The sequence below is a fragment of the Thalassophryne amazonica genome, chromosome 21, assembly GCF_902500255.1.
Source record: "Thalassophryne amazonica chromosome 21, fThaAma1.1, whole genome shotgun sequence".
Taxonomy (NCBI): domain Eukaryota; kingdom Metazoa; phylum Chordata; class Actinopteri; order Batrachoidiformes; family Batrachoididae; genus Thalassophryne; species Thalassophryne amazonica.
In genome coordinates, this window is record NC_047123.1 from 21460122 (window position 1) to 21475217 (window position 15096).

Genomic DNA, 15096 nt, shown 5'->3' on the forward strand with positions numbered 1-15096 from the left:
GGGTCTGTTTTCACATTTGATTTCAAATGCAAAATTTTTATAAAGTAACTGCACCTGTGGTTGACTTTTTAAACACAGTAGATGAGAATTGATACACTTGGACAGAGGTACAAACCCCCTATCAGCCACATTTCTGTCCAAATACTGAAAACGTGGAACTGCGGCGATGCTTTCCAGAATGCTTTTCCTCGTTAAAGTGCCTAAGGATGGTGCCCCATTGCCAATTTCACTTTTTTGGCACGAATTTTGATCCCAATTTCAAAATGGAGGAAATTAAGGCCAGTTTTCATACAATTAACCAATTATTGCAGAATATACCTGAGTATATACGATTTCCATCACATGACTGTTTTTGCAAATGTGCAAAATGCTACTTGTTTGCCACACCTTTTTACAAAAAAGTTAATGTCAAAATCTCAATTCTGTCTTCTGTTGATGAGCACAACATACTTTCGTGTCACAGAGGAGGATCAGAAGGAGGTGACTGAGGGAACGGTAGGTCCCGATTATTGCATACTGTACATACATACATACTATTTTATCCTACTTTTTATGTAAGATTACTCCAGATCTGCACCAATTAGTGACTATTCTTGGATCACAATTTATCCAGACATAATTTTTTTTAAGTTTTCCCAATTACAATGTTCTGCAATGCTACTTTTACTACAAATTACACCTGATTTCAGGCCCTGTTGGAAATCAGATTTCCCCCCACACCTTAGACAATCTGGTATCAAAAATTGGGAATGATAGATAGGCTTTAGCTAAAATATCACACATTTAAAACTTTATTATTTATTAACTTCATTTAAATCACACATACCCTAAAACTAGGGCGCCACTTCCAGTGCCACCAAATTAAGATGAAAGTGCTCCTGAGCCACGTAAACCAATGCAATCCCGTCATTCAGCAATGAAGTAGTACACACACACACATATATAAAACCCAGTATCTCCAAAACCATAAATTTTTATTTGAGGCCAACATGTACTTGGCTGTTGAGGGGACCATCAGTGTGCAAAATGAAAATTTGAACAAACTGTTTTAATTTTATTGATGAAAATCTGTGCATTTCCGAATATGGTTTCCTTTTAAATCTGTACTGTATTTTTCTCCATTTAAGAAAACAAAAAAATACTTACTGGGTTTTACATATGAACTCTATATATATATATATATATATATATATATATATATATATATATATATATATATATATATATATATATATATATATATATATATATATATATATATATATATATATATGCACTTACCAGCCACTTTATTAGTTACCTGTTCAATTGCTTGTTAACACAAAAAGCCAATCAGTCAATCACATGGCAGCACCTCAATCTATTTAAGCATCTAGACGTGATGAAGACGACTTGCTGAAGTTCAAATCGAGCATCAGAATGGGGAGGAAAGGGCATTTAAGTGACTTTGAACTTTGGTTGTTGGTGCTGGATGGGCTGAGTATTTCAGAAACTACTGACCAACATTTAGGTAGCTGATAGATTCACATCTCCTGTGGTGACCCTTAACAAGAACTGGAAAAGATGTGAAAATTACCCAAAGTATTTATTTGCTCTTAAATTTGGCACAACTTTCACTCATATTTTTTTTACACAGGTAGATGCTGCTTAACTTTTATTGACTTCAATAACTAACAAGTACCATCTGACGAGTATAGACTTGGATTTGCAAATCCCACAGTGAGTATGTAAGTTTCTACTCCCCCCCACCAGGTGGCAGCATTGTATCATAAGAGCAACAGCATGCTCGTCAACCACATCTCAAGGCTATACAACTTTTCATTTTCAATAACTAAAATTCATACTTGGGGTGTTTGTAACTTATTTTCTGTTCAAGATTTTTGAAACGAACGTGACATTTCTCACAGCGTTGTAAAATCGGCCTTTCTTGACATTATGATGGTGCGATGGCTTCGTTATTACCACCTGGTGAAGAAAGAAAAAGCAATAAATACTAAACATGAAGCAACATGGAATAGCACAAATAAATAAAGTGACAAGTCCCTGAAGACAAATTATTTTTTCTTACCGCTTGGACCAACAGGCTGGTCGTTTGTTGTTCCGTCACAAACCTTCTGCCGCACAGAATCCAGAGTGTGTGTAGGGATCTGACTCGAGATGGACTCCAGGTGTTTCAGCACGTACAGGTCGGCGTCAGTCAACACAAATCGGTGCCTAAATACTACAACAAAAGACTCATTCCGACCATTAAAGGAGAGAAATACAATACACCAAAAAAACAAACAAACACAACCTCACCTTCGACAGTGGCTCCAATTGCAAAGTCTGCGGGTGAGTAGAATTCGGGATTTTCCAAAGTCGAGTTGGGTTTAGGGACACGTGACTTTTCCAAGAATTTGCCAGCAATTATACCGGAGTTCCGTTTTGGTTTTTCAAAAATACTGATCATGTCATCTGCCAGGAAGTAGGACAGCACAAAAATGCGGCCTTCGTCTTCAGGAATCTGGGAGTCCTGTGTGTTATCAATGACACGACGACGTTGAAGTAGTTGCCACCTGAAGTTGTCCACATCACACAAGCACCACAAAACATACTGCAGAATATTTTCTCACCAGCCGGGCACTGTAGCGCAACACTTTATGATTGTTCTCCAGAAATTTGATCATGTTCTTCTTGGGGGGTTGAGGAATCAGAGAAACACAGTTCTGGAAAGAGTCTTCGAGGGAACCAAAACCATTGTAGGGAGGAACCTCCTATTAGGATGGATCACATGGACAGCAGAGTGTGAGAAGAAAGTAAAAAAAATTATACTCTTTCAAAAATATATCACAAAGGAAACAAAACATGAAAAGTATACTGGTTCCCCATGGCCAAGTGGGAGTTTTGGAAGCAACAGTACAATTATTCCAGGACGAAAAAGAAATGACAGCAAAAATCAGGCCAAATTTTATCTTAACATTAAAAAAAGTTTGCTGGTTGTAATTTTATATGTATATACAACACGTGTATATACACATATTGAGTGGACATTAACGGATGATTCTTTAACTACGGGCACTATTGGCCTTGTAAATGTAATTTCCACCACACCATTGCCTTACAATATAAAGCGCCTTGGAGCAACTGTTTGTTGTGATTTGGCGCTATATACATGTGCTCTGATGTCACTGTTTATCTCCATAGAAACTACCCAAACAATCTTTCATACAAACTGTTTAAAGGGACATTACAGTTTTGTGGTGGAAATTACGGCAACAGTGTGGGACAACTACATTTTGTTTAAAAAAAATCACAACAGTTGTATGACACTGAATACCCCAATTATGTTTTGATTATTTTACTGATATTTTATTCAGAGATATTTTAAAACATTAGAAAAAAATGTTTCTTTACCATTCATTTTTATCACTGAAGATCAAAAGTCTGGGTGTGGGACAAGCACAAAACAGCAATATTTGCATATAATGATGCTGAAAAAAGGTGAAAAAGTCATCATAGACTACTAGAACAAATATCTTAACACACTTCATTGTAAAGATAACTATTAAAAATGTGACATTTCCCCTTTTTTCTGTTTTTCATACAATATGATCAAAGGACATAATAAGTGCCCATAGTCTAAGAATCACCCTAACATTAGCGCAAAAATAAAATTCAAATATTCCATATTTCTTACCATCTGTTTGGGTGGAGGCACATCCTTTGGTTTCTCAATGGGTTTCTGCTCCATGTCCAGGTGGTGCGTTTGGAAATACTGTTTGGTGAATCCGTCACAATCCTGCAGCAGGTAGCGGCGGGCCATGAGCGTGATCATTTCACCGAGCTTAAAGTCTGCTGGGGAATAATATTCATCCACTTCTTTTGACGAGACCTCCAGCACACAGGCAGGGAAGTTCTCTGTAGTTAAAGATTAAAGTTCGGTACTTTCACTGTACAGATATCATGGACATGCATCAATGTAAGATCCGACTTTATGGTGTTGATTGCTTCTCACCAAAGTTTGGTTTGACTTTTTTCAGCACCCTCTGCCTACGCATCAGGACAGGGAAGGGGTCCAACCCGCTATTGGGTGTGTGGTCCTCTCTGATTTCCACCGTGTCGTCCACCAAAAAATAATGGATGGTCACAGGTCTGCTGTCCTCGTGCAAAGAGTCTTTATCCTCCAATAAAGCGAAGAAACGCAGCACCTGGTATGAAATCCAATGATATAACAGATAACGGGTATAAAGCTAACGCAGTTGTAATTTTTGCACCCACTGCTAATGTTGTGTGAAGTATAACCATGTATCCAGTGGCACTTTGGTCAATACATTAAGTGTTGTCAGGCACTGCGTCCCTGCAGTGATGCTGTGTTGCAACAGAAAGCGATTGCATCATCGTACATTGACGCCTGGTCTGACGTCGAGCGCACGCCTGTTATGGTGTTTATAAAAATGATATTAAGATACATTTTACATAAGAGGCTTCACGACACACACAAGTTGCATGTACGTATGTGCAAACTGATTTAAAACACCACTAAATTAAACACCAATGGGGAAAAAATACAAAATATTTCCTTACTGCTTCACCTCAGGGAGCTTTGGTGGCTGCTCTCTGCAACCATCTCACTTTCTAAAGAGCAGTGCACAGGGTTCCTGGCACCATCAGGCTCTTAAAGGGGATGACAGATAATCTGATTTGGTTTATTTCATGTTATACCCAAAACAAGCCCAAAAGAAGATATCTACCCCCTTTTCACCCCGGGCCCAACTTTGCCTTCAGCTTACATACTGTGCAAGTAGCAAAGAGTTGGACATGATACAAACGCACTCGTGCTATGCACCTTAGACCGAGTGCTGTATATTATCAAGACTGGGCCCCGAGCAACTTTGTCATCACATAACCTCCTTTCTCAAACTCTCTCACTGACTTTGCCACAAAGAGAATTCCTCCTACCTTGTCATCCAGTGTGAGAAACCGGTGCTTCTGGTCGAGGGCAGTGTGTGTTTTGCGGGGAGCCTGATTCATTTTGCGATGTGTGGTATACTGATCCAATGGCACCGGCTCGGGGTCATTTAGAACCATGCCCTCACTTTCCAGGAATTCCTGTAAATAGTCATATAGACAAATGAGGCGAATAAGGTGTGTTGAGAATCACTGTAAAAGCAGCAATATGCTGTTCAAAATTTACATTTCACAATAAATATGCCTGACTTTGGCAATGATTCTTGATTGTTTGAATGAGGTATGGATGAGGATTTTCATTTTGTCTACATCTGCAAGAAATTATTTGCCATCCGGTGTTTAACAGTTAATGTATTAAGAGCTGATCATGTGAGCATAATGTTGGGCATGAACAACAGATAAACAATTATCACCAGCATAGATGAGATAAATCTTTCTTCATTTTTTTAAGGAAGCTATGTGCCCCAAGTGTGAGAAGACCTAGAAGTGAACCTTGAGGAACACCACAAGCTATGAGTTTTGAACCTGACCCAGAAAAAGTAAGGCGTGGTTCTTCATCTTTTGAATTCTGAGAAACCAATATTTCTAAAGAATATGTGAGGTTCTGACTCAGTGGGTCAAAGAATACAACAGGACACATACAGGTAAGTGTTGTACCTTTGTGAATGCGTCACAGTGTGTGATGCGGTACTTCACTCCAAACACCTCCAAGTCAACACCAAGGTTGAGGTCTTTCCAGTGGTAGTACGCACCACGGTTGTTCGTCGGTAAGCGCTGACGTTTGAGCCGCAGGCCCTGTGATAGCCCAGAATTCTGTACCACAGGCTCATAAATGGACATGCTGTCATCCTCTAGGTAGTAGTAAATGTTTACAGGCCGTATGCGGTACTCTGCATTACTGAAGTACAATACCTCCTCCTTAAAGTATGCATCGAAACGCAACACCTGCAAGAAGACAGCGAAGAACAAACATGGAATAAGTGAGGAACAAAAACCTGTGTTATTTGGATAAACAAGCATCACTAGTGCGTCCAGGTTGTGAAATGTACCTTCTGGCCAAGAGCCACATAAGCCGGGATGAAGACTGGGGATATGCTGCGGCTGATGTGGCCGTAGGTAAATTCTGATTCATTAAAGGTCGAATTACTGGTGTTTTGCTGGTTCAGTTGCTCAGACAACAAGGGAGTGTTTCCAATACCGATGCTGGGACGACGGGGCATTAAAATCCCATTTCTATATCCCAGTGTCTGCGGCACATGAAATAATGTCCTCTGTATGAGGAAAAAAAAAAAAATTAAATGCATGCCAAAAAAAAAGCGCAGCCTTGTCATGGTGATTAGGGTTGTTATGGTTCGGTTCGGGGTTCAGGGATCTATGCATCAACAGCAAATTTATAGACATGCAGGTTAGGTGAATTGGAAACTTTATAAATGTCCAGTTCCCCTTGCAAAAGAGGTCTGGATCTCAATGGGACTAACCTGGTTAAATAAAAGTTAATTTAAAATTAATGAAATACATATAGAAGTACGTGGACTTATGATCACGTGACCTATACTGACCAATGACAGAGATGCTACGTACCAATATGGCTCCGTACGACTTATTTATAAAATTAAATGAGAAAAAAAAAGAACACACCTGAAGACAGTTGTTCCAAAAGTCCAATTAACTTAAAGACTGACGTAGCTTTAAATCACCAGTTAACGTTACTTTGTTCCATTCACTTTATTACTGTTTGTCTTACCGTTAAATCCCGAAAAGTGTTTCCCGGTAAAAATGGCAAACCGTGATTAATATGCTCCGACATTTCGGGTAACACACACACACATAAAAACCTCGCAAGTTTGTCAAAATAATGTTTAACGGCTTGACTTGAACCAACATATACACTCAAACCTTCACTCGCCTCGTTTACCGTAGAGACGAAAAAACACTAGAGGGGACGTCGCGTGCTGAAGCGTGCCGTAACCACGGAGATTAAAACAAAAAACAAGACAGCGGACCGCCATATTGGTCAGGAATCGAATGACGTTTTGCAATGTGACCAAGCAACGTGTTTATGGTTGAAGCCAGTTTCCGCTACTTCATTAGGAAGAGACAATTATGAGATTATAAATTGTGTTTTTTAATTAGGAGAAACTATGCAGCCTCTTCTTTTTTTTTGAGTGTTCTTTTGAGCATCTATATTTAAACCACAAATGTAGCAGGAAAAACAGATAAGATCCTGTCAATTAATATTTCTTGCTATTTATTATGTTGCTCGTTTTATGTGTTAGTAGAGCAGGATATTATGTAATAATTGTAGACCAACAGCAATAGTGTCTGTGACAGGAGAGGATTATTATGAATGAATTGAATGCTGATACATGATACGGACAGCCTGTAAATTAAATCTATAATTCAATCTTGCAAATATTATAATTCTATAATTGCATGGAAAAATAGAACTAATTATAAATAAATATACTTATTGACACTTCCCAATCATAAATGCAAAGGGCTTGAGGATAAAAATCTGTGCTTAAGAGTTCCCAGTCTAATAATTCAAGATGAAGATCTTCAAATTTACCAACAGAGGGAGACAAAATGTTAAAAGAATAGGAGGGGTTATGCATTTCTGCAAAAGTTAAGTTGATCAATATTTTTAAAGGCTTCAGCTTGAACGATGTGCACCACAGAAGTGGAAAATTGCATTTCACATAAGAAATGTACAAGATCACAAAGAAAACACATACAAAACAACGACTGTTTTAAACATTTTATTCCAAGCACAGGAGTCGTATTTTGGTCTCACTTCACCAGCTAGTGGCACATTTTAACCCCCATTCAAATTGAAAGACAGCACTGCAAAACCTGCATAGTGTCAGTTTAAATGTGCATGATACTCTACATATTGTGTCCCGAGTACTTTCAATTCAACTCTGACATGAAAAGCACTTGAGGAAATTTAAAAGTGTTTTTTATTTTTTATTTTTTTGCATCTGAATTCAGTGCAGCACAAACACAACTGAACTGACGATAGCTTATATGATAAAACTGGCAACGTGATTTAAGAGACCCAGCTTGCATGTCCATTATGAAACTTTTACTGCAGTGCCGGTTCCTTCGTCAAACTGTGATGACACCACAGGTGCCCTTCTGTTTTTACACTGTCTCTGAGATAAGGACACAGTCAGCAACAAGAAGTTTTCCATAAGCGCCCCCACAGTTTTCCATGCAGGAAAAAGATAAAGTAGTAGTGAGTATCACATATATCCACTGATAGACTTTGCATGATCTGGTTACGTTCATTTACATTTAGGCAGACAGAAAGTTCAACGCTTAACAGAAACATTCTTAATTTCTATGTGGATTTCACACACACTCGCTCCACTTAGCAAAGCAAGAGAAAACAGAATACACGTATAATCCGATTTGTTTGTAACTTGAAATCAATGCATCGTCTGATCAGTTACTCAGTCATAAACTAGCTGCATTTTTGGTAACAGTGACTTAATAGCTTGGAAAGGCACTGCACTGCAAAATCAGTGACCAGGTTTTACCAGGAATTGTCAAACTTCCAGATGTGTAACATCCTGCTATTTGTGCCAGAGGGAATACTAACATTGCATGTTTGACTATGGACAGGCAGGGGCGCTGCCAGGGTTTTTGGGCCCCATGAAAAGAAATCTTACTGGGTCACCCCCCCATATTATTTTGTCAGTATTATAATTGTATTAGGGGCCTCTCTGGTCTCCTGTTAATCATGGGCCCCTAGAATCCTTCTCCTTATTCTTCCATTTTTGGCACCTCTGCGGACAGGCCGTATAAAAGAAAACACTAAAGTATGCCTGGTGCCAATTTGGGCTAAGTTGCAACTCTGGGTGGGTTAGTTAACTTCCCCAGCTCTCGCACCTGTCAATCATTAGCACAGAGTTTGCCTGAGTACTGATTCGACCTAGCTCTTATACTACTCCAAAGGAACTCGGTATATTACTCGATATGGCTCAGCACAATTTGGGAAAACTCAATTAAACTCATACTGGTCTAAGTTTTGGTAACTCAAACTGATAACTACAATGGCTTAGCTTGTACTCAATTCAAAATAGCTCGGAGTAAGGTAGGTCCAACTTGGTTTCCATGCCGAAATAAATCTGGGTACAATCCAGGTGAACATCTTTCATAGTCATGGTGAACTCCAGCCAAACCTGTAGCTTCAGATCAACTCCAGACAACTAATACTCAACTCAGGATAGTTCCTTCAATGCTCATTTCTAAACTCATCATAGATCACAGGGTTTTCACCAGTGCAGTTGAGCATAGGGGTCACTATGTTGTGATTTGGATCCCCTACACTGTGATTTGGGCCCCTATGCTATGATTTAACCAGCATAGGGGGCTTTCCTGGATTTTTTTTTTCCCATTTTTTTAAAGGACATGTCGCACGTTATTTAACGTCCCAGTTACCAACAAAAAGAGGCCTTCAAAATACAGGAAATAGTGTTTCAAAGCATTATAAACTTCAAAGTTTTCTGGGGGAGGAGATGCCCTTGGACCATTCTACAATACTTGCGCTTGCAATGCTCGTTGCGCAGCTAGGCCCCGCTAAGTTCCCCCCTATGCTGTGAAAAAATCTTTGTGAGAACCCTGGTCAGCACAAGTGAGGAAAGGTCGGTTAAACTTGTACCCATCTGAACATGTTCAAAATGTTCATGAGCTCTGTCAAACTCCTAAATAAACTCAGACAAATCGGAGAATAATCTTGACCCTGCAAGTTTTTGAAGTGTAGAGTGCTAGAAAAAAAAATATTCTGTCCACCAAAGAGACCTTTTGGAAGAAAACAGATAGTGCAGAAGTTGTTTTAATTTACTGCTCAGTTTGTAGCACTGTGTAGCTAGTTGTTGTTAACATCTACCGGGTTAGCAAATATTAGCGGCGCCACTTGATAAAAAGTACATTATGTGATATTTCACGCATATGAATACCATAGCACTGTGTGCACAGATAGCAGCAGTAGGGCAGTACTGTGTGCAAATCTTACTTTAATTTAGTGGTGTTTTAAAAAGTGCCAAAAAACATAAAAAAAAAAAAAACCCTACAGCTTTCACTATTGTTGCTTGTAGAAGCAGCCATCTTGGATTGTGAACTCTGAGTATGTGGGGTTCAAACAAGTTGACAAGTTGGAATTCTGACTTGAGGGGGTGTTCGGGGGGGGGGGGGGGCAGCTGGGAAATTCCGAACTCAAGACTACAAATGAAACGCACCATTAGTCACAGTGAGTATACGTATGTGGTCACGCTAGCATAAGCTGCAGTTTGTGTGACCGCACACTAACATTAACCACTAGTGGTCAGCTAGATACGTTAACATTAATTGCAGGTTATGTTTTCTTTAAAATGGAGTCAAATACATCATTTTGATGTTCCAATTTTTTTTGGCATAAACAGCAGTCCCTGCCACACTTGGAAGTCCAGTATTTCCTAGAGAACTTTTGTCACTGGATTTAAGCAGTGTATCAAAAATATGTTTAAATCCCTAAACCTCTTTGAGGCTTTGAAAATTATATTTAAATCTTTATTTTTTTATTTTCAATGCTGACATAGCTGTTTAAATGGGCTGATCCCCCTTTTTTGGAAGCAAATACAAACAAAGAACACTAGGATTGCATCCCTGAGGTGCCAGACAACATTTGCCAGGTATAAAAATATCTCATAATATAACCATACTCAAGGACAAAAATACACATCATCAACAAACTATTAAATATTATAAAATAGATTTAAGAAGGGTTGAGATGAATTCCCAAGAAACATTGTTTGGTTCTTTAAAATTGCAAAACAGCATGGAGAATCACTGTGGAAAGATTGTCTAAAACGCTGTCCAAATACACTTTGTTGTTGTGTTATTGAGCCCCGACATGAGCACGGACAGCGTTGAGCGTCAACCTGTTGCTGGTTTTTGACGGAGCCCCACGTTCAGTCCTACTGAGGCATTGGTCCTTCAGTCTCCATGTAATCCGTACAGGACTATTGGGAATAAATCCTACCTTCAAAATGGTTTTCTGAGGTTTTGGGCAAGGTAGTGCAGCAGATAGACTTCCATCAGTAAATACCACTGAAAAAAAATGCACTTTCATTCAAAAGTGGGATTTTATGGTCTTAATGAGAGGGGTATATCTTATGATACCACTGGGTTATGCCAAACTTTCCACTGGGCTCATCACTGTGAATTCTAAGCAGTGTTCCACTGTCAGCTCTTGCATATAAAGTTTTAAAAGAGCCCACTCTCTTGTCCGTTCCCACGGAAGTGCATCCTTTCGAGTGAGAAAAAGTCAGAGGTTTTCCATCAAAAGCTCTTCAGTAATATCGATTAAGGCTGCGTGTTCCGGGGATGTCCGGCTGCCCGTTCATCCAGATCTCCCGAATTATCCGCTCCCTTTCCTCAAGTCTCTGCGCCCTCTCTAGCTCCTCCGCTGATGTGAACACATTCATGTTAAGCGTGCGCTCAAATCGCCGGTGCCTACGTGCCGACAGGTCCGAGGTGGTGTCCCAGTCAGATTCCGAGTCGCTGGTGTTCGATGACGATTCGGTGGGGCGAGCTCGCTTTTTGGCGGGAGGCCGCTGCCGGGGCTGGCAGTCAGTGCGATAGGATATCTGAACCACCAGGGCAAAAAGAATGAGGAAGAGACCCAAACACACGCCGCAGACGAAGAACAATGCCGCTCGCTCTGGGTGGCCTAGCAAAGGGGAAAGAAAGGAACACGTGAGTATTTACAGCAAATACAGCCAATGTGCAACTTGGGTTGTTACCAGTTCTAACACTGCAGTTGGGTATAGTGCTTATTCAATCACTATTTTCAGTTCCTATGTCAATTGTGATTACAATTAATTAATCATGTAGTGACTAAAATGTTGTAAGAGTAATTTAAAAATGGCTAAAATTGCTAAAAAGCAATACAAAATCGCAATAAGGAGGGACTCCTCGAATTTAAGAAGGTGGAAATGCTCAATTTATTGGTTGTCATTTATAAACTGGTTAGTAATAATTGATTATCAAAAGTTCAGAATGCTTATAATTGTCCTTGTTTGGTGGTTGTTTCCCAGTGACATCAAGCATTGAAGTTGCCCAACCTGACTACAGATTTTTCACTTCATAGTTCACCCCATATTCTCACAAAATCCTCCACCATGCCCCCAATGGACATAGTCAAACCCAGAAATCAAATGTCACCTGGGTAGGCAAACTCTAATGCTTCTTCAAGGATCCAGGTCAGATTAGATCTTGGGGCATGTGTTGGCGCCATGTCTCACCACATCCACCACAGTACAGAATCGGCCTTTGTCCTAATTGGCAAGCACCAAGGTTGACCAACTCTATCTACAGTATCTGCGACAGTGTGGTGATGCATGGCCATTCCCCTGGACTTTTCCAGTTGTTGGGGGTCCTCAGCACTGAGGCACCTGTGCTCTGGATACTGTTCAGGAAGGCATGACTCATCACTGTTGCGTTGTAGCTGATGATCCAAGATCCAGATCCAGGATCCATCAAAATCTATAAAGCTGGTCCACTGTTCTACTCCCTGGCCCCTTGCATGACATCAATTTGTCCCTATATCAAGCTGATATGGGGTTTATGGGGGTGCACCAGGGTAATACTATAAATCATCATAACCTCAAAATCTACTGTACATTGTGTTGTGTTGGCAATAAAATAGAAAATACCTCAATGTAATTGCTGCTAGTCACATCTGCTTCCAGTGTTAACATATTTTCAAACACTCCCTCCACATTTCCAGTTGCTATGTTCATCTTCCAACTCCAAGGACGTCACATATCTCGACCCTACCTGACTCCAAGCTGACACGTGTATGTGAACTCTGCCCTACCAGATACGTAGGTGTAGGCTGCCAGTGCGTTGCTGACAAGAGCCATGTTGAAGCTGGAGGTGGAGTTGATGACGGAATTCATGCCTGGGGGCTGCAGTGGACCTTCTGCTGTTCCAGCTTCTGTAGACTTCTTCTCCTCAGAGTAAGAACCAGACTCCCTGACCCGTTTCCTCTCTGCAAAATAAGGTGGAAAGTGCAGAATAAAGGTGCAGTCCAATTCCCAGGGACCAAATCCAGTTGCAGAGCCATGGAGCCAAAGAGTATTTGTCAAGGACAACGAAAGGAGCATGAACCTGATGGATATGTAGATATGTATATATAGAATTCATCATAGTACAGAAACAGCATTAGTGAAGGTTACAAATGATCTTCTTATGGCCTCGGACAGTGGACTCATCTCTGTGCTTGTTCTGTTAGACCTCAGTGCTGCTTTTGATACTGTTGACCATAAAATTTTATTACAGAGATTAGAGCATGCCATAGGTATTAAAGGCACTGCGCTGCGGTGGTTTGAATCATATTTGTCTAATAGATTACAATTTGTTCATGTAAATGGGGAATCTTCTTCACAGACTAAAGTTAATTATGGAGTTCCACAAGGTTCTGTGCTAGGACCAATTTTATTCACTTTATATATGCTTCCCTTAGGCAGTATTATTAGACGGTATTGCTTAAATTTTCATTGTTACGCAGATGATACCCAGCTTTATCTATCCATGAAGCCAGAGGACACACACCAATTAGCTAAACTGCAGGATTGTCTTACAGACATAAAGACATGGATGACCTCTAATTTCCTGCTTTTAAACTCAGATAAAACTGAAGTTATTGTACTTGGCCCCACAAATCTTAGAAACATGGTGTCTAACCAGATCCTTACTCTGGATGGCATTACCCTGACCTCTAGTAATACTGTGAGAAATCTTGGAGTCATTTTTGATCAGGATATGTCATTCAAAGCGCATATTAAACAAATATGTAGGACTGCTTTTTTGCATTTACGCAATATCTCTAAAATCAGAAAGGTCTTGTCTCAGAGTGATGCTGAAAAACTAATTCATGCATTTATTTCCTCTAGGCTGGACTATTGTAATTCATTATTATCAGGTTGTCCTAAAAGTTCCCTAAAAAGCCTTCAGTTAATTCAAAATGCTGCAGCTAGAGTACTGACGGGGACTAGAAGGAGAGAGCATATCTCACCCATATTGGCCTCTCTTCATTGGCTTCCTGTTAATTCTAGAATAGAATTTAAAATTCTTCTTCTTACTTATAAGGTTTTGAATAATCAGGTCCCATCTTATCTTAGGGACCTCATAGTACCATATCACCCCAATAGAGCGCTTCGCTCTCAGACTGCAGGCTTACTTGTAGTTCCTAGGGTTTGTAAGAGTAGAATGGGAGGCAGAGCCTTCAGCTTTCAGGCTCCTCTCCTGTGGAACCAGCTCCCAATTCAGATCAGGGAGACAGACACCCTCTCTACTTTTAAGATTAGGCTTAAAACTTTCCTTTTTGCTAAAGCTTATAGTTAGGGCTGGATCAGGTGACCCTGAACCATCCCTTAGTTATGCTGCTATAGACGTAGACTGCTGGGGGGTTCCCATGATGCACTGTTTCTTTCTCTTTTTGCTCTGTATGCACCACTCTGCATTTAATCATTAGTGATCGATCTCTGCTCCCCTCCACAGCATGTCTTTTTCCTGGTTCTCTCCCTCAGCCCCAACCAGTCCCAGCAGAAGACTGCCCCTCCCTGAGCCTGGTTCTGCTGGAGGTTTCTTCGTGTTAAAAGGGAGTTTTTTCTTCCCACTGTAGCCAAGTGCTTGCTCACAGGGGGTCGTTTTGACCGTTGGGGTTTTACATAATTGTTGTATGGCCTTGCCTTACAATATAAAGCGCCTTGGGGCAACTGTTTGTTGTGATTTGGCGCTATATAAAAAAATTGATTGATTGATTGATATGTTCTGAAGATGAGAGGAAACTGAAATGCCCCGAGGAACCCCCAGCGGACCTAGGGAGGGGTGATCCAAACTCTAAAGAAAAAGGAAATTAATATAGGTGGAATCGGACCTTCTGGCCATGAGACAAGAGTGATAACCAGTGCTACATATACCAATACCACACGATGTCTCTGTGTATGACTGAGCTTTCCATAAAGTTATGGCAACTTCTTGAAGTTTGGCACACAGTTTACCGTGGTGTTGGTCAGTCCATACTTAATGTTCATTAATCTCATTAGAACTCTTAAAGTTCTTGTTTAAACCTTTTCCCACTATGCTACAGTACAGCAG

At 40.2% G+C, this 15096-nt stretch overlaps 2 protein-coding genes across 4 annotated transcripts in view; both read right to left on the reverse strand.

The window, feature by feature from the left end:
- Positions 1-1295: 1295 nt before the first annotated feature.
- On the reverse strand, positions 1296-6945 carry efhc1 (EF-hand domain (C-terminal) containing 1). Of its 2 annotated transcripts, none has more exons than XM_034162708.1 (10): positions 6863-6945; positions 5997-6218; positions 5605-5892; positions 4939-5088; positions 3995-4187; positions 3677-3897; positions 2613-2753; positions 2299-2512; positions 2069-2221; positions 1296-1965 (listed from the first exon to the last, which is right to left on the reverse strand). In XM_034162708.1, the coding sequence occupies exons 2-10, from the start codon at positions 6165-6167 to the stop codon at positions 1934-1936; spliced, it is 1563 nt and encodes a 520-aa protein (XP_034018599.1). In that variant the 5' UTR covers positions 6168-6218; positions 6863-6945; the 3' UTR covers positions 1296-1933. The 2 variants fall into 2 exon arrangements, with proteins under 2 accessions (XP_034018599.1, XP_034018598.1); XM_034162707.1 differs by lacking the exon at positions 6863-6945 and adding an exon at positions 6692-6851.
- Positions 6946-7690: 745 nt separating this feature from the next.
- The window catches only part of LOC117503102 (protein eva-1 homolog A), a 121537-nt gene continuing 114131 nt past the window's right edge, over positions 7691-15096 (reverse strand). For both annotated transcript variants that reach the window (XM_034162270.1, XM_034162271.1), the window contains 2 exons: positions 12812-12985; positions 7691-11662 (listed from right to left, as the gene is read on the reverse strand). In XM_034162270.1, coding sequence (XP_034018161.1) covers positions 11283-11662; positions 12812-12985 — 554 coding nt within the window. In that variant the 3' untranslated portion in view covers positions 7691-11282. The remainder of the gene's footprint in view (positions 11663-12811; positions 12986-15096) is intronic.